The following is a 20,215-nucleotide window of genomic DNA, read 5'->3' on the forward strand; positions in this document are numbered from 1 at the left end:
TCACGATAGCCAAACCCGCTAACCATTACGCTAAAGAGTGAGATTTAGAGAGAAAAATAAAATATTAGCCAAAGGATCATCTATTTGGTTAGCCGAAAGCAGCTTGATAAATTACAGCAAAGGATCTCAGGTCGATGATGGGCATTCGTTGGTATGACTACATGTCTAACCAAAAGGTTCTGGAGAGAGCGGGTTGTTATCCAATCTCGATGTATATAGCGAGGGCTCAGCTCAGATGGGCGGAGCATGTCATTCGTATGGATGACTCGCGCCTGCCCAAAGCTGCTTTATTTAGTGAGCTTCGAAGGAAGGCGAAAGCGAGGAGGGCAGTACAGGAAGTACAAGGATCAACTGAAAGCCACGATGAGGTTGGCGTGGATTGATGATGACTGGGAGTCACGGGCTAGAGAGAGAAATGGATGGAGAAGCTCCGTGAACGATGTTCACGAGGTCTTTACGCGGGATTACCGGCACAATGACGAGAACACCGTGCGCAGTGTGTACTCGAATTATTAAGTTCAAAATTGGCATTTTCAGCCACATGCGCATTCATAGATAGCCCCACATGCTGAAGACGACATACTCGATTGCGAGTTGGGAGCCATTATATTATTGTTTACCTCAACTTTTTATTTCATAACGTGGCTACGGTTACAATTATTTTGGGAGGTAGGAACAGAAGGTTAGTATGTAAATGATTCATGTATATTCTTCATGTAGATGCTACATTGTTTTTTTGCAGGCAAGTTGGCAAATACCTACTCCTCGCTTTGCTTTTGTCTGTGGCGAGGTTTGTGTCTGTATCGCTGTTTTCTCTTTTCTGCGTTTGGTTTTCTGCATTTTCTGTGGCTGTCGTCGGGCGTCGCAATTCTTAGTTTTGTCATATAAAATAGTTAGTCTGTGGTTTTGTCGATTTATAAATATCAATATTCAACATCTTATCGATTAATTCACCGTCAGTGTTTTGCGTTTCGGTTAGGACTTCTTCTCAACATCTACAACGATAGTATTTAGGTAAGCGTTTTTAAATATTTATGCCTATTTTTACTTTATTTATACCTTTCATGGGTTTGAGTGTGTTTCTATTCTTTCGATTTTATTTTTAGTTCGTTAGTTTATTTTCATCTTTCTGATCCAAATGAACAGTTTTGATCTCAGAATATTTAGCCTAAATACGAAAAAAAACTAGTTCATTTGGTAGGCCAAATATGCCACCAATTGAATGCAGTAAATTGTTAAAGAATTTGAATAATCTTCTAAATTTATTGGATATGCAATATAGTCACGTGTACGTAATTGTATTTCATATCCTGGGATTGTGTTTTACACTTTCGCATTTATAACTTGGCACTTAGTAGTGTTGAGTTGCGTGTGGATTGCCGCAAAAAAAAACAAAATAATCGCCTGTCCGCTAATTGGACATTTCAAATTGACAAGATGTGGGCAGGAGACAAGACGTAAGCAGACTTATTAGACAATTCAGGATGGTACATTACGCGGATTATATAATGGAGGGAAAATATATTGCTGGGAATATAAATTATGGTATCTATAAATTCAACCACATCACTTTGCTTCTTCAAGAACTGCACTGACTATTTTTTCCCAAGAAGGTTGACGATGAACTCAATTTGATTATGTTCAAATAAATGCATAATATGCTCCGGTGTATTTAAACTATATGTGGATATTACAAGACAGGAATAGATGCCTGACAATATCCACCACTGACACAAAAATGTCAGCCAAGCTAAAGGGAAAAGTCTACCAAACAATTGTCACACTCGCACTCCTCTATGCCTGCGAATGCTGGACGATGTATAAAACCTACCCTAGGCAACTAGAAACTGCTGAAATGCGGATGCTTAGATGGTCAGCTGGAGTGTCCCTTAGAGACAAAATAAAGAGTTCACACATTCGTGGAAGCCTGGCTGTAACAGACATCAATAGTAAGGTGGAGGAAAAGCAATTAAGATGATATGGGCACATATGACGCAGAGAACCTGAACAAATTGTGAGCCAGGCAATCGCCACGGATTTTCCCCGAAATACATCTAGAGGAGGACAAAAAAATTCACGAATGCTACAGAATGATAACCTGCGAAAGTATAGCTTGGGTGACGTTGTCCATGATAGAAGGACCTACAACCTGAGGATGAGGAGAGCTGACCCCAAAAGTCTACAAAGAGGATCAGTTGGGATGGAGCCAGGAAGAAGAAGACACGATGTTCGACAACAACAAGTTGGACAGATGATGCTGGTGAACCGTTGAGTTATTATTGATAAGGTATTGTGTTCTCTGGTCATGGTTCTGGCTATCAAATCATCCATGATAAGCTCAGTTTCCATAAAGTCTATGCAAGATGTATATCAAGAGGGCTTACCACAGAGCACGGCACAGATGGTCAAGCAGACCATTGAAACTAATCTTCTATTCAGGTTTGAAAGTACTGGAACATTCTGCCAAACTCTCCAGATCTTGACCCTTCTAGCTTGGCCTGCTAGAAGATGCTTAATGCGGCCGTCAATTTTCTAATGGTGCTTGTACGTTGCACACTGCTAGCGGAGTGGTCTCGTTTACACTGTCACAGCAGCAAACTAAAAGAGCTTACCTTGGAGCGTGGCACTCATGGCCAGCCAGGCTATTGAAACTATTAATCCATTTGGGTTTCAAATTACCGGATCACAACCAAACGGTGGAGCTGCCAAGAAGAATGGGACTGAGCTGGGCGGATTTCGGCAAACTCAAACAAATTCTACAAAATAAGGAGATTCCGACCTGTCTAAAAAGAAAAATTTATGAATCCTGCATACTGCCAGTGAACACATATGCACTGGAACCAATGGCTCTGACAAAGAGAAATGCAGAGAAGCTCAAGTGCACACAGCGATCCATAGAAAGATCAATGCTTGGTTTAAGCCTGATGAAAATAATATAAAATGAAGACATCAGGAATAGAACCAAATTGAGGATATCATGGAGCTCAAGACTCAAGTGGCAATAGGCAGGACATATTGCAAGACAGGACTCCACAAGATAGAGACCTTGGGAGAACAAAAGAGGTGTAGGAAGACCCCAAAAGAGATGGTCATACGACATAGTCGCTGTGGGGGGTAAAAACTGGCTGCAAACAGCAACCGATTGAAGGATATGGAAGAGGCCTATATCAAGCATCAGAGTGGAGGACAGAGGGCTCATGAAGAAGAAGAAGAAGAACATCCTGCCAACTCGCCAGATTGCAACCCTTCTAATTTGGACTGTTGAAGATGCTTTATACAGCTGTCGATTTTCTAATGATGCTTGTACGGTGCACACTGCTAGCGGAGTAGCCTCGTTTACACTGTCACAGCAGCAAACCAAGAGAGATTATCTTAGACCATGGCACACATGGCCGACCAGACCATTAAAACCATTCATCCGTTTGGTTTTTGAGATACTGAATCACCATGAGAACACCCGAGATCTTGACCTTCCTATTTTGGATCGGTTGAAATACTTATGGGATTGTCAATTTTCTTCTGTGGTGTTTATACTGCGACACTGCTAACAGAGTGGCCTTGTTTACACTGTCACAGTAGCAATAAAAATGAGACCGCAGTAGTATCAACTCTAAACATTCCTGTACAGAAAGCAGCAAGACATACCTAGATGTGTTATCGGCGAAAGTACGGATAATTTTGCTACTTCTTTTCACCCGAAATATTACGATGCAAGATGTTACGGCGCTTTTGATAACAAGTTCTTATCAAAACTATTGCAAGCAGTGAAGTGAAGTAAAATGCATCTAGTTCTCAGACGGTTGTAAAAAGGAGCTTCATAAACCGACTTCAATTTTCCAGTTGACAGATCTGCGTATAGGAAATATTTTTTTCTAGTACGTATTGGACATCCGATGGTGACTCATTATTTAGTGGAGCTCTGATTCCTTGCAAGTGTGGTGAAGATATCAAGCAATAAAATTGAATACAACAGCATACAATTTTTTGCCTTAAATGTGTGTCCTCGCATCGGTATTGGTTTGAATTAAAATTGCGATCACAAAAAGTAAATATTTTTTTTAATGAATTTTTTATATGTAAAGGAACACTTCAAGTCATTTTCGTGTGAACTCCTCACACTTTATTCGTGACTGAGGTGTCCCTCTACTCAGCGAGCGAAAAGAAGAATTGCACTTGTACGGATGTGCTATCTGCAGCTTCTCGGATAACCGACATCTCTTCATGCGACCACCACAAGACGATGACGACAACGGACGCCGTGGGCCATTATTAAATAAACCATTTGTTTTATATTTTAGGATGCAAACTTAGCTTTTTGATTGTAAAGATAAAACACTCTTTACGCATTCAAAAAGTATCTCCAAAATGAGCGACCTCATTTATTGCCAACCTTGTGCCCGGACTATTCCATTCGTATCCCTTTCTTCTCATGTGGAAGGAAAGGGTCACCTAAACAGAACATCGTTAGAGTCAGATGATGAAAAAAAATCGCGATCTGTAATTGTGAAAGGTAAGTGGCTTTGTAAAGTAAGACTTTGTTTAATATAGGTGTCAAACGGCTAAAATGTGTACTAATCAAGTATTCCTAATTTTTTCGAGTAACACAAGCTCATAATCTTGCTTGCAAACTCAAAACGTGAGTGAGATAATCTTGCTTGCAAACTCAGAATGTGAGTGAGATAATCTTGCTTGCAAACTCAAAATGTGAGTGAGATAATCTTGCTTGCAAACTCAAAACATGAGTGAGATAATCTTGCTTGCAAACTTGAAACGTGAGTGAGATAATCTTGCTCGCAAACTCAAAATGTGAGTGAGATGAGATAATCTTGCTTGCAAATTAAAAATGTGAGTGACATAATCTTGCTTACAAACTCAAAATATGAGTGAGATAATCTTGCTTGCAAACTCAAAATGTGAGTGAGATAATCTTGCTTGCAAATTCAAAATGTGAGTGTGATGAATTCTTGCTTAGAATTCACTTTGCTCTTGTGGAATTGAGTCCATACTGTCTTACATATTATGATCAATATCGCCGTCCTATATAAATACCAACAAGCGGGAAAATTCATAACCTATCCATGAAACATCTATAGTACTCACGTCAACTGGAAAAATTTGGAACCAGATAATAAACTATAACACTAGACAATCAAATGGTTTAAAACAATGGTCAAGGAAATACAGTGCTAAGAAAGATGTCTGTGTTTGTTGGACTAACTCTTCAGAGTACGATCATCGCTTCCAAATGGCACAATCAGACTACAAATTTCCCATTATAAAATGGTTTATAATAAGGAAATACAGCGCTTACAAGAAAGAGATCGGTTTGTTGGACAAACTCTTCCAACATCTTCGTCGTTGTCGAATTGCTTCGGATTGCGATCATCACAAGTCATTCTCTAAATGATAATTCTCCATGAACGAAGAGCCTATTGCAGACTATTCGCTTCAACCAGCGCCTGGCAGTCTCCCTCTTTCTCTCATTCTCCCTATACTCTCGACTACAACAAGCTGTTCAACGCATCGTTCTTCTCTTTGCAAGGTGTCCGAAATACTGGAGAATTCATCTGTGGCGATATGACTGCGAATCTGAAATATCTTTAACTCTCGAAAGGATGGTGTGTCACGTCTGTCCGGCATGGTGTCTATAATGTTTGGATCCTCGGCTTTGTACTTCTGGGACAAGTGATGGTAAGAGTGTATGACAAATGTCCAGTCAATAATATGCCTGGCTGAAAAATTATTCATCTGTTTTCGGGCGAGCATTGAATAATAATTTGCAACTTGGCTCCGCACAAAAAAAAAGTGCATGAAATATTTTTAATAAAACTATAATTGTTTAGTAGTCATATCCTTCTTTAATAAAGGATTTAAAATAAAGATAATCATGTTAACAGAATGTCAGATAACAGACTTCCACGTATCGCCCTTCGAATAATCCCTGAAGGACGCAGACCCCCAGGCAGACCTCCAAAAATGTGGAAAGACAGCTGGGAGTCAACATCCCAAGAGCTACAAGCGGAGGCACGAACAGATCCTTAGGATCTAAAAAAAAGAAGATAATCGCCATTGGTCGGCAGTTATGCCATAACCAATGTCTCATAGACCTGCTCAGCATGTCGCCGTAAACAACTAAGATTCCAGGAATTATTTTTGTGATCAAAAAAAAATAGTTGACCCAACAAGGAACAAATGAACCCCAAATGGTGAAGATCTCAGAATTATATGTGAAACACGAAAATAATAAAGAATCCAACAAATCAAGGAACAGTTATCTCCAAATGATCTCCAGCACGTCACTAATTGCACCTATAGTAAAATAGCTTGCCGACTCTTCAAAGAGAGATATTCTCTAACTCGATCCAGTCTCAACAGCTAAGGCAATAAAGTAATCTAACACTAGATACACTAAAATATATTTCACAAGAAATTTATTTTCTGTAAATGGCTAGAATTTTAGTATCGATGAATGTTACTCAAGGAACCAACAGCATAGTGAAAATTGAAACAAATGAGGACAATCTTTTGGTGGGAGTTCCCTAACATCAAATGCTGAAGGGATTTTTAAAAATCTATATTAGCTTTGGGGATGGTACTCTCCCACCATTAACCTATCCAATACACAAATAATACTCTAGGGATCTTCATTTACAGTCACGAAGTCCAAACCATGAAGAACTTCGCTTAAAAATTATTCAGTCTACACGTGTGTATGTATTTTTCTAATTTTAAGGAAAATAAACCACTGTGTTGATTTTGAGTTAGTCAAGGAAGTGATACCCTTTCAAGCCATTTGACGGTGCAACCAGATTTAAACTCTATTTGGAGTAGGAAGTAATTCCTTGTGAAAGATTTGATATGGAGTTTTTATCCACCTTGTAGCTACAGAACATCTATAATGAAGGCACGAAGGAAATATGGCGTCGTCAGTGTGGTGAAGCGATCTAGCAAATCAGACAGCAATTCATCCGCTCAACACGACTACAGATCAATTGAAGATTGCTAGAAACGGATGAAATGTGTCATGTCTTGGCGGTGGGCAGTATTAATTACTTCAGCTGATGGAAGATGTGGTGTTGGCAAAAGTCAGAACGCAGCTGTACACAACTGGACTGGGATTGGAGGAGTCTACAAGCTGTTCCGGGCTGTGAATCAACATCCGGGGAAACTAGAATCAATCTTCTGTCAATAATGTGATGAATTTCAAACATATTTATAAATGTCATTCTCCATATGACACTTATAAATAATCATGATTTTGGTACAGTTATGTGAAGGAATCAATCCTAAGTACTGGACTTAACTGTAGACGGAGACAATTTTGTTTATCGGCGTTCATATTCGATGGGACAACATTCAACCGAGTGAGGCAAAAGCAGATACTTTTAGAACAAAATCTCGACTTCGAACCTCTGAGATGAAAACTCTCTGATCTATAATCGGAAACACGTTGTAAGACCGCGTAAGAAACACTGATATCCGGAGCATGTGTAAGACGGAAGATATCGTGAGGCGGAGACGACAACGAAGGCGATACTAGAATGAGCATGTAAACAGAATGTCAGAAGACAGACTTCCACGTGAAACTCTGAAGGATGTAGACCAGGCAGACCCCCGAAAAGATGGAGAGATATCTGGCAGTAAATATCCCAAGAGCAACTCCTTAGGATCTGTAAAAAGAAGAAGAAGAACAACATTCATCCGAGTGAAGTGATGCAACCGACAGATCTGCAACAAAATGGAACTTTGGGATGTAATTTTCATTCCTAAGTGGCCTAATTACCAGGACGCATGCCGATGCAGCATGGATGGACCGAAAAGTATTGCAACCAGCTAAAGAGATAGGGTATCTAGTCGAGTCAAAGGAAGGTGAGAGGTCAAGAGTGAAGGAAATGGAGTCGGAGAAAGGAGAGATTTCAAGGGTGAAAAAATGGAGCCAACGGGATGAAAGCTGCAGTGAACAGAGTTGAACTGAGACTAAGGTGATGTAAGAAGATCTTTACTGGACACGAAACCCGAGACAATTTTGTAACTCCAAAAGCACACGGTTATGGTGCCAAAAATGTGATTGGTAGTAAAAATATTTATATGCTGTGTATTTAGTATTAACAATTTATTCACTATTGTATTATTAGTTTGTTCTCAAATATATGGGAATAGAATTAGCTAAATATTAACCATTTTAGTGGCGAAGAGCGCGATCGCACTTCTTGATAGTTCTATTGAAAATGCATAGCACTAAAACTCGGCTGTCCAAACTTAAAACACAGTAAGGGACATTTTTTTGTTGTACGTTTTTATAGCATTTTTGGATTAAGTAGAATCGACTTAGTCAAAAATGCAAAAAAAAGTACTACAAAAAAAATGTCCCTTACTGTGTTTTGAGTTTGGACAGCCGAACTGTCAAAGTAAACAGCACAGTAAGTCCTCTACATCCGAACCTTCAAATTGCAAAGTCTCAAATATATTTTTGTCAATGTATTAACCCTTGCCAAAACGGTTTCGATACATCTCCCGCTTCTACACTGATGCCGGCTGTGATAAATTTCCACATTATGAGTGGTTTCGACAGTGTTGATGACAACATGTCATTTTCGCTGAGAAATTCACTACATCCCGGCGCTGCTGTGTTGATGCCTTCTTCAACTCCTAGTCGCACCCAAATGGTGCATAGGACGTCACATCGGCTGAATGAGGTGTTAAGGCAAGGCGTAGGCATTCCTGCTCATCTCTATGAGATGCATATGACGTAACTGAAGGAGCACAGGGTGAAGGACATGATGCTGTATTGGAAAGAAAAAGGAGGAGGAATAGTAGATGGGAAAAGGAGAATTGTAATAATGGTTAGGGCATTCCGGGCTGCATACTGGTGCAAGCTGTGTAAGTTGACACTGCTAATGTGTACAAGTCCCGTGATAGTCCAATGCCTTTCAAGAAACCTTAAGGTACACATAACACATAGCACAGGTCGGCTGTCCAAACTCAAAACACAGTAAGGGACATTTTTTTTGTAGTACGTTTTTTTGCATTTTTGGACTAAGTAGATTCTACTTAGTCCAAAAAAGCAACAAAAAAAATGTACTACATAAAATGTCCCTTACTGTGTTTTAATTTTGGACAGCCGAGGTGTATACTGTGCACATTGAGTTATGAGACTCAACTTTATCTATACATTATGTAGATTTCTTATCTTTTCCTAACCCTTACCACTGTAAAGCACTGCATCAGATTGATGCAATGTTAAGTTGATCGTTAAATTTACAATGGCAAGGTGAAGATAAGTCCTGCGCTACAGGTACCAGTCCAGGGTATATTAAATAAATCATCATCATCAAACCCTTATCCGCACCTCAATGGTGCATAGGGCACTGCATCATAAAAATGCAGTGTTATCTTGATCGTCAACACATGAAGGAAAGGTGATCAGCCCTCCGTTAATAAATAAATTTTAGAGTGAAAAATTATTTATACATATTTATCTTATCCTACTTGAAAATGTAAAGTTGGTGCTTCCAGCACGGTAGCTAAACGCCCTATCCACTGCACTACGGAGGCGAGTAAAGGACTTACTGTATGAAAATACTTTTTCATTCAATTACTTGTTTATGCACTTAATTCTGTTTTTGCCAAATGGATAAACTCCAGAATATGTATTAACGATTTTATAAAGAATATTTGTGAGAAAATTAAATATTCAGGTATTTTTTCAATATCGTAAATATTTTAAAAATAATACGTTTTTTTTAAATTATTTAAAACAAAGAAACATGTATGTAAAAAGTACTGCATTTTTTCTAAAACCGTGTGAAAACAGAATTGAGTATATTACTTTGTAGGTATTAGAAAATTAAACTGACAACATTGACTGTAGATTTACTTGATAAGGTAAGTATGAAGAATAATATAATTTATATTTGGAGCGCTAACTTTGTGATTTTGCATTTTATGATTAAAATGTAACTTTGTTTTAAAATCACTGTAAATATTTTATTATAACTTAATTATAATGTCTACCGGTTTCGAAGCTAACCGCTTCTTTATCAAGACATTAATAGTATTAATCAGTCTTGATAAAGAAGCGGTTAGCTTGGAAACCGGTAGACATTATAATTAAGTTATAATAAAATATTTATAGTGATTTTAAAACAAAGTTTTATTTTAATTATATGAAGAATAATTTTATTGTTTTTTTTTCCTTATCACCGAGTTTGTTATAGATTCAAATTGCGGTATATATTATTTTTTACTTTTTGCTATTTGAAATTGTGAGGGCCTTGCAAAAACCCGTGGAACCTCTATATTCATCAGATTCGATATTCGGTACATTTGAATATGAAAAAAAATTCAATATGTAGCTTATCAAATCAAATGTAACTAGTTGTTTAAAGCGAAACCTGAACATAAGCTGATGTTAGTGTAGTGGTTAGCATGTCTGGCTACCGTGCTGGAAATCCAGGGGTATCGTAGCAAATATTTGAGCATTTACTCTCATATTAATTTTAATGTTATTATTCTTGCTTTTATATGATAAACACATTTCGGAGGGGTGTTTTTTACGCTTGCGGACCGCTGGTGACGAGATTTGATAATTATGTACATATAGCTTAGACCTTAACAAAGAGATTGGTATATAATATTTACATAAAATCATTAGATAATTCTTTTTTTACATTTTGAAATGAGGCCAGTACATAAGGTTAAAAAAAACCTTCCCGTCCTTAAGCATCAATCGACCGAACGGGTAGAAGTAGGGTTGTGGTCCCGTGGTTAGTGTCGCAGACTCTTATGCTAGAGTTTCTCAGTTCGAACCCACTCTACCACAATTTTTTATACCTATTTCTAATAATGAAACACAGAAATAGTATGAAATTGAAATATTTGTAAATAGTAAAAACATTTATATTTTTTATTTAAAAAAAAAAAAACAATTAATTAGTCTAGAAAAAGAAGCAGTTAGCAAAGGGTTGAAATACCTTTCCTGTCCTACGTGTGTATGGTAAAGTTAACATTGTAGTTAGGTTCTATCTAGGTTTTTGAGTGTTCTAGGTAAAAAGTAAAACATATTAGCAAATAAATTGTTAGAATAAAAAGTTTACAGGAAACGTTTGGTGTTAAATTTTACAGCCTCATTGAAATTCCCCCATCCAATAGCGAGGACTGATAAAATATTCATATTTTATTCCTGCACGCGAATTTGCAGAAGATGAATATTATTTTTTTTAACTAAAATTTTAATTGGTAAATACCACTATTTCTTAAAATCTATTGTGACGGGTGTATCGATGCATTCCGCATCATTTTCAAACGATGTTTGCTTCAAACACGTTTCACAATAGATTTAAGTAATAGAGGTATTCATCAAGTAAAACTTAAATTAAAAGTGTATAGATATTACCACAAACTGATGGCCGAACCAAACAATGAAATCACTATTTTTCTTTTTATTCTTCTTTGCAAATATTCTTTCGCCTGTATGTCTCATAAACTCGGTCTGATTTATAGCGCATCCTTCCCAAGTAATACTGTTTTCGAAATATAGCAAAAATATCAAAAATATTCGAAGATTTATCATCCGAGTTTTGGTTATTTATATTCTAAATAAGATGGGTGTTAATATGTGTTCAATAAAAACGCGAGTAACACAATTCCCTTCAAAAATATTTATAAAAGAAGAATTATCGTATGATATCGCTCACTCCTTTCAACAACGTCATATATAATAAATCGTGAATTTTCAGTTGTGCATGTTTTTGGAATGCCCAGAAAATGTACTATATCCCAGCAAAAGCGGCATATTTTTAACTTAATATTTACCCGCTACAGGGCAGAAAGTGTTGTTTTTGCATTTTGATGAAAAGGTATTGTTTAATTATTTTTTTAAATATACTAAATATTTTTCAAATGGAGAAAAAACATTTAGGTTTTACCTAAAAAGATCTGTTGCGCAGTAAAAAGTTCAATAAGTGTGGCTTGATATTTATTTTTAATACATTTTATTATATTTTTAAACTTTAAAAACAATCTCCTGAAAAATCAAGTTTTTTGATATTTGACGTAGTTGAATGGAGTGAGCAATATGTCTACGATGGAAATTGGAAATACGTTGTAAAAACGACTACTTTACTATTGTCCTATTATAAGAAAGCAATGCAGAAGATTTAAAGTGCTTCATGCTCGTTAAAAACTAACTTGACTGGTATTTTTCAGGTAGAATTTTCCCGATTGCATCAACTTACAATGTCGCTTGAAATGATTTCAGGTTTCACCCGGGACGTGGTGCTGGAAGAGTTGAAAGATATATTTCGGGATTTTGGATCAGTTGAATCATTTCTCATTACTCACCCTCCCAACATTGTCACTGTGAGGTTTTTCAACACTGCCAACGCAAAGAGAGCGCTACAGCGCAGGGAATTTAAATTTCTCACTTACAAAGGACAAAAGCTTTCTATTTTGGGTAAGATGGATTCTAAAGTCCCTAATATCAAATATAGCCAATTCTACTCTGATTCTTGGCTAAAACATGAATTGTCTATAATTTATACCAGGTACCTCTCATATCGCAATTTTTAGTACAGTGAAACCTCTATCGTTCCTCGAATAATTGTTTTCCCGGATGTGTCGTTTATTTCTTCTATCCCTAGTTAATTTCATACTAAACTAAACCGCATCGATCGTTTCTCTATCACCATTTACCGCATTTATCGTTCGAATTAAGCTGCATATTTGATACATTTTGTCTGTTTTTTTACATTATTTTCAATTTTCTTACATTTAACGGCAATGTATGGGATAGAAATTATCGAAAGCTTGTGTAACCGATAGCAGGAGAGGTCGATATTGATGAAAAGAAGCCGCTGCCTGTACCTGCATTTCCAGAAGCATGCACACTCTTTGAAAGAAAACTTTCTACAACGCACATTCAATAACCGATGCTGAAAAAAATACTATTTGCAAAGCCGAAAATATACTATTGACTTACGAAAATAAAACAGTTAAAAAAAACTAATTTTGATCAATAAACTTTAGTATTTTTTAAAATTCTATTCGTGTTTGTATTTTTTTAAATAAATATATTTGCGTCTGAAACCTGTATTCTTCTTAGAATTTTAGCCTACGAATGGTTATGCAGATTGGGAGGACGGTATCTTTACTCGGTCGTATCTACTTGCGTATTGACCTCTTAATCCCGCATTCATTGTTTTCCCGCATTCATAGTTTATTTTAATAGGTCCCTTTAAAAACGATAGATAGAGGTTTCACCGTATCTTTAAATCTTTCGTTCATAAATGCTGGATATCGATAGTGATTGATTTAAGCCAAGGATAGGTTGTACGACTTATAAATACCTAGACTTCCCATCTCAATAAAAATTTCATCCATCCTTAGAAATCATTAAAATCTTGGACCTTGGAAAATATAATAACTGCAAAAAATATTTTATAAAATAAAACTCATCAATTTGAACTGTCAGAGAAAAATGTCAGTTTGAAAAAAATGTTTCGCCCGATGTTTGAAAGTGAAGCGTGGAGTTGGCGAAAGAAGGATAAATGTGGAAGAGGCAAATATTTTTTCCAAAGACAGAGTGAAATGGCACTCTATTGTCTCTGCTTGCCCCTGCAGTGTAAGTGGCGTGATGGTTAGTTAGTTTATATTTCGGCTGTAATTTAGAATAAAATTTTTAGAAAAGGGCAACATATCAAATTATCGCGGTTAATGTAAATAGTAAAGGTGATCGTGGATTTAAATTTGCAGATAATGAAGATCGATTGTCGGAATGTCCACCGCCTCCAAAAATATCAGAACGTCATCAAGCTTCGACCCAAGCGCGTCCCGAGGAATCTTCTTCTTGGAGATACAAACCCCCCGTTCACGACTCTCAACAAATCCCCGATAAAGATTGGAAAATCAAATACCGAAATGCGGAACACGAAGAGAGGCGGCATGGCGAGCAATCCAAACCCGACTTGAGGGCCAGATTCCAGGAATTTTCCCAAAGAATACGCGACACCTCCGAACCTCCCGCTAAAAAAATGGTCAAGGAATGGGGTACTATGGAATCCGTTTCCAGAAGGCCCGACGGTGGGGATTTTCACGCGAGTAATGCGGCCGAACTGGATTCTAGAAGCTACGCCAAAGGAAAGTCCATGTCTGACTATCCATATCAACACGCAGACTCCGAAAGGTATCGTACGCCGGCGGACGTTCAGAACTACTCGCTCTCCAACCACAACGGCCAGTACTCGGTACCTGGGAGCACCCGGGACCAAATGTCCCAACCCGCCAATCATTTCCCTTCTCTTACCAAATATCCTCCCAATCTAAACTCGCATAATTCCGGCGGGAGAAATAACGCTCCGGCCGAATCTCTTTTCCTCAGACAAGATATAGATGACCGCGTTTCTAGTAACAAGTCCTACGGACAAGATCAGGATTACAGGTTGATGAGCGAATATAGCTCTCAACCGTCCAATTCCAGAGCGTTCTTGCCGGATCCTCGCTACTCGGAATTTCATCACTCCGCGCGAACCCGCAAATCTCCCGTCGATGTGGATAAAGAGGGTAGATCATCCCGATGGAATCAAGACAGGGAGGTCAAGATCATATCGGTAAAAGATCAGGATTCTATGTTAAAAATGCCCAACCGACAGAGAGAAAGAGACGATAATATAAATCACGAGAGAGACAGAAAAAAACATTACTCCAAAGATTCGGATTCGGTCAAATCTAAGTGCGACTACTATTTGGAAAGGTCCGAACCGAGGTCTAGTTTGGACGATAAGGCCGCCGATACAGTTTACGAATCTCCACCAGAGACTGAGCCTGTAGCCGTCAAGTTGGACTGTTTGGTAAATTTTATATCCGCCTTAAAATTTGAAGGAACCTTCGAGCAGCAATTGTCCATGTTAATGAGCGACTTGAAGAGATACGAATTTGACCATCAGAAGATTCGCCTGCTATTTGCAGATCTCCAGCACGTTATGCAAGAGCGATATCCAGGTAACCCGCCACTTTTAATTGATGCCTTTCCCAGCACAAACCTACCCGGTACTATACAATTTAAAATCTCATTTATAAAAAAAGTCACTTATATGAATTCTAAAATGATGCTTTCAATCAATGTTTATTAACAATAAAAGCTTATTACAGATTCTGGTCCCTTTTTTTTGAGATACCGATATTTGAAGTTGGTAATTTTAAATATTGCCGCTTTAATTTAAAGTTAACAATATTGAACCTTATCGGAATGAAAATGTTTTATTTTAGGTAGTGAAGTATTCCCCTGCGGATCATTGGTGACCGGCTTGATATTGCCCGACAGCAATGTGGACTGCCACATACATTTCACCAAGGCTAACTTGGAGAAAATCAACTACATCTGCGAACTTCTCAAGAAAGAGAAGGTGGTCTTTACCACCGCTCGAGTCTTGGAAGAGATCGTAGAGTCGCACCCCGCTCTGTTCCGCGGCGTCGCCAGGCTAGCTTCGTACCACAATCCCGTCATTAAGTTTACGCACATTCCGACGCGGCAAATAACTCACCTCCATTTCAGACACTACGGTACCGTTGCCCGTAGTGAAATAGTCAAGCTGCTCATCGCTACCGACGACAGGTTACTCCCTTTATTCACATTCATCAAGTTTTGGGCTACGGTTAATTTGATAATAGGTAAGAATCAGCACTCCAAGTATTGTATTCTGTTGCTGACAATTTTTTATTTGCAGCGTTTGCCCAAGCCAATTTTACCCCCCGTTAATTTTTTTCAAACCAATCCCGCCTATAATCACGTGGAAAATGGATGGAATTACGGTTTCGACAATTCCTTACATAAAATTCCAAAGAATGAAAATACATCCAGTATTTTCGAATTATGCAAAGGGTTTTTCGAATTCTACGGAAGCTTCGATTTCAAGGATGTCGTCATTTCGCCCTTTATGGGTCTCGCGATTCCCACTAGATTATTTGACCAGCTAGAGAACATGCCCGCAGAGTTTGAAATTTATATCAAGAATGTAAAATACAATACCCAATTGGGTTTACAAATAAACAAATTCATGAACATCCAGGATATATTCGAGTTGAATAACAACATTTCTTGCTACCTTAATGGGAATCTATTGAAGAAATTCCAGAAAGGGTGCAGGTACGCACTCAACAAGCTCACCGATTGCCAGTTAAGTCGTAATTTCCAGGGGATGTTTCACAAAGTACTGTTGAACGGTAGAAAATTACCGGAACCTCAATCCTTTCATACTTTCGTAGCATTACCATTGAGAAAAGGCGAAGTACTCACCGAGGAAAGTGCCATGTTATTGTTTGTGAGGCTGAACAAAATGCTATCCGACTTGCTGAACGACGTTCTCAAATGTAAGATATCTTGCACCAAAGATGTGAAGTATGATCCCAAAGGGCAGCTCGTGTCTCCGGAGGCCAAGTACACCTGCAAAGCCTATTACAATGTGTGGTCTTCTAGAAACTCCAAGAACGTCGCGTGTTCAATCAGCGAAGAAAGCAAGCTGTCCGACAAAATTATCGACACTCTCTACAGAAACCAAAAGCCCAACTGTCCTATATTGAATTTTATTCTAGACACGTATATCAAAGTGGATGACAAGTACATAAAGGTAGATGTACATTGTTTGGACACGTGCACCCAAACTTTCCAGGAGCTGAAGACCTATCTGAGTCCGTTTCTGTATCAGTCGGTTAAGAAATTGGCAGATAGAATTTAAAGCACCCTTCGCGAAGCCAGTTAGTGGCAAAGTATGAATAGTAAAAGGATCAAATTTTGCAACAATAAAAAAAGTGAAAAACAACACCAATTTTTTATTATTTTCACTTCGCAATCGTCGGCAATATGGTGGCCATTTTTCCTTATTGTCAAATCAACATAATGTAAGTAAAGTTTTGACAACATATTTACGTAAAAAAAGAATATATTAATAAAAACTAAAAGTTCAAAATACATAATATACTTATCATGGACTGTTAGAACATAAACAATATTCAAACATAAAAATAAGATTGCTCGGATTATGTAAATTCAGATTTTTAAGTGTATACTGTGTATCTTAAATTAAGTTTTTACTTTATTGTGAATTCTCTGAAATTGAGTAGGTGAAGACCCCAGACATAAGCCCTTTAAACATATTAGTTTATCCATTATTGATGACATAACAAAATCATTCATCATGTCAGTGCAATTAATATTTTACTGTTAAGTTATTGTTTCAAGTTATTTCTTATTTTCGGTGGTTCTCTAGGGTTAAAAATAAGTGAATTCCATTTATTACAATTATTATCACTAGACATTTTGGAGTGAGCGTAAAGGTGGAGACTGACTGGAGCATTTTGTTGCAACGTCACGGCGAGTGCTCCGACTATGGATGGAACGCTCGGCTCGCTGTACTGACTATACGAATGCTCGCATTGTAACGTTTCAAATGGCTCCGGTCAGTCAGTTAAAACTATATTTACATGTATGAAATCAGTAGTACCAACAACTGGAAGTGGAGGGTGTTTGACTATAACCCGTTTAACCCATATGTAATAATAATAATAAAACCCTTATCCGCACCCCAATGGTGCATAGGGCACTGTGTTATATTAACGCAGTGTTATCTTGATCGTTTACACATGAAGGAAAGGTGATCAGCCCTCCGCTTCAGGTACCAGTCCATGGTAATATTGAATAAATATTACAGTGAAAAAATCACTTATATTTATTTTACCCCCCTTGGGAATCGAACCCGGGACCTCCAGAACGGTAGCCGAGCGTGCTGACCATTACACTACGGAAGCGGACAAAACCCATATGACAAGGATAAAATTTTTCGAATGTTAAAAACTGTGATTTTCACACTTTTTTTATTATTACGAGTTTTATTTGATTTCTTTGATGTCATTTGTTAAAGTATGTGTACAGTTTTTGCTATCATAATTATGAATTATAAAAGAGTTTCTGCTCAATAAAAAGCTTCTTTTCATCTCACCAATAGATGTCTCTAGTGAAGTTCTAGTGATTCAAGAACAATGTTTCAAAATTGGATCATATATGAGATCAAAATATGAACTATTGTACAGTTGGACTACAAGTCTTGTACTGAAGGCACAACGTTTCACAAATTCAGTATTTTAGCATAAGTAGTTTTTGTTTTTAATTTAGGGTTATTGTACTATTGTTTTCCAAATCTGTAGTAAATGTATGAAACAAAAAGTGAGAATGGTTTTTATTATGTTTTTGGTCAGTATTGACCCTTTCCCACCAAAAAAGTGTTAATTTAACACCAGTTAGGTTAGGGTTATTTTGTTTTAGTAAATTTACTCAAATTATATATACATATAAACACTTAATTTGGGGAATATTCACACACTTTGGAGTGATAATATATTTTTCTCATTATGTGTTATTATTGGCTAATAAATTATTATGAAAATCACCGGTACAATTCTTATTGAAATCCGTAGATAAATAAGTGAGATATGAAGGTTTAAACTTTAGATATTTGAATAAAACGAAAAACGGACACCGCTGTACGTAATCAAATTTTACGTCATCGGGTGTGTTATGGGGCGTATCACTTTATGTATCTGCTTTATAGAGCTGTAATAGTAGTAGGGTGGATTCGTTTCTGTGACGTCATTCTTTGCCAACTAACGAAAACAACTTTTTTACGAAGGCAAATTTTGCAAAACAAAATGATTAATGAAAATATTGTTTATATCGGCTGTTATAAACACAAAATAGTGTCGTAATACAATCCATTATGGGTTGAGTATGTTAAATTAGATATTCCTCCCTTCTGAAAATGATCCATAATATAATGTTGGATAATTTTACAAAATGATCACAGCTATCTTAGGAGCGTCTTTGCCTCGCTTCAAAGTATGATTTTTTTTCCCCGTTTAAGTATATATTTGTTTTGAATTGATTTAAACCACATTTTATTATTAAAAACCATATCCTTTTCCTATGTGGAGCATATGGAGTCCACAAACTGTCTCCAGGCTTTTCTGTCGGCTGCCAGCTCCCTTGCATCCTCCTAAGTCAGGTACGTCCCGAAGTTCAGACGAGAACTGCCGACGAATTGTCAGCAGTAGTCGTCCTGGGCAGCGCGAACCTGATACCTTGTAAAAGAGGCAAGCTCGATTAAGGCTCTCGATGAGGCATGCGGAGTACATGGCCAAGCCAACTGAATCGCCTTTTCTTGACGACAGTTGTGACCAAGATTTGCTGCGTCCTATACCTCGTTTCTTTATGAATGGATTTAGTAAAACAAATCTACTTGGTGATATGATAACACCAATTTGTATGGCATCATTTGACATATTTGTAAGTGTACATATTTTTTTAAAGAAAATATGCACGTACGTATATATGTATATCTTCTGGCTAAAATATGAACTCTGTTTTTTTAATAAATATTTTGAATGTAGGTACCTACATTAACTTGAGTGCTTTATTTCAACCCTGAATCCTTAATTTGAATTTTTATAATTAAAGTGATAATTATTAATATTCACAAACAATATTGAAGCACATGAGACTAAAATAATTGCTAGATAGAGAAATGACATCATGATGGGCACTGAAGCGTAGTGAGGAGATGTACCACTATAAAATTGGTGAAGAAGAATATGGAAGTCTTGAGAGTTTACAGGGCTTACGACCCAGATTTGCGAAGGATACATCCAAAATGTTGCGATTAAAATAACTGGTCAAATTATAAGCTGCACAAAAATTTTAAATCATGTTTTTTGCCATTTTCTAGTAAGTGAAATAATTTTTTATACATTTAAATGAGGGCCTCCACTAAATAAAAAAAACCTACTCACACCAACCATAGATGCTGCCTATTACTTACACATGAAAGAATGTGAATTATATGATAATGAGTTCCAAAAATTTGAGTAGTGGTTGTCCATCGTCGGTAGAATGGTGAATTTTACATGTGTATAAAGTGATACTTAAACCAACCTATGACGAGTCGTAAGTCCTGCTAATACTTAACCAGACTTCTGTATTCTTCTTCATCTATGTTGAGATGCCAAAATGTAAAATTGGGTTCGTGGGTTTAATATTCTCACAAAATTAATTTGTAGAAGATTTAGTTAATTGGTCTGGGTATTCGTAACATTTCTCATGTGTCTACCATACCCATCCTCCTTGATTTGAAAAATGTATTGCATTTTACAAATTAAAATTGAGTATAAGTCA

At 37.2% G+C, this 20,215-nt stretch overlaps 1 protein-coding gene across 1 annotated transcript; it reads left to right on the plus strand.

Moving 5' to 3' along the window:
• Positions 1 to 903: 903 nt before the first annotated feature.
• LOC148306419 (uncharacterized) lies at positions 904 to 16,814 on the plus strand. Its single transcript, XM_088265079.1, has 5 exons — positions 904 to 1,014; positions 4,299 to 4,510; positions 12,260 to 12,454; positions 13,753 to 14,997; positions 15,265 to 16,814. The coding sequence occupies exons 2-5, from the start codon at positions 4,366 to 4,368 to the stop codon at positions 16,728 to 16,730; spliced, it is 3,051 nt and encodes a 1,016-aa protein (XP_088121205.1). The 5' UTR covers positions 904 to 1,014; positions 4,299 to 4,365; the 3' UTR covers positions 16,731 to 16,814.
• The last annotated feature ends 3,401 nt before the right edge of the window (positions 16,815 to 20,215 follow it).

Source organism: Brachycentrus maculatus, unplaced genomic scaffold (assembly GCF_059751285.1).
Source record: "Brachycentrus maculatus isolate JH-2025_06_01 unplaced genomic scaffold, ASM5975128v1 h1tg000242l, whole genome shotgun sequence".
In the NCBI taxonomy this organism is placed as follows: Eukaryota; Metazoa; Arthropoda; class Insecta; order Trichoptera; family Brachycentridae; genus Brachycentrus; species Brachycentrus maculatus.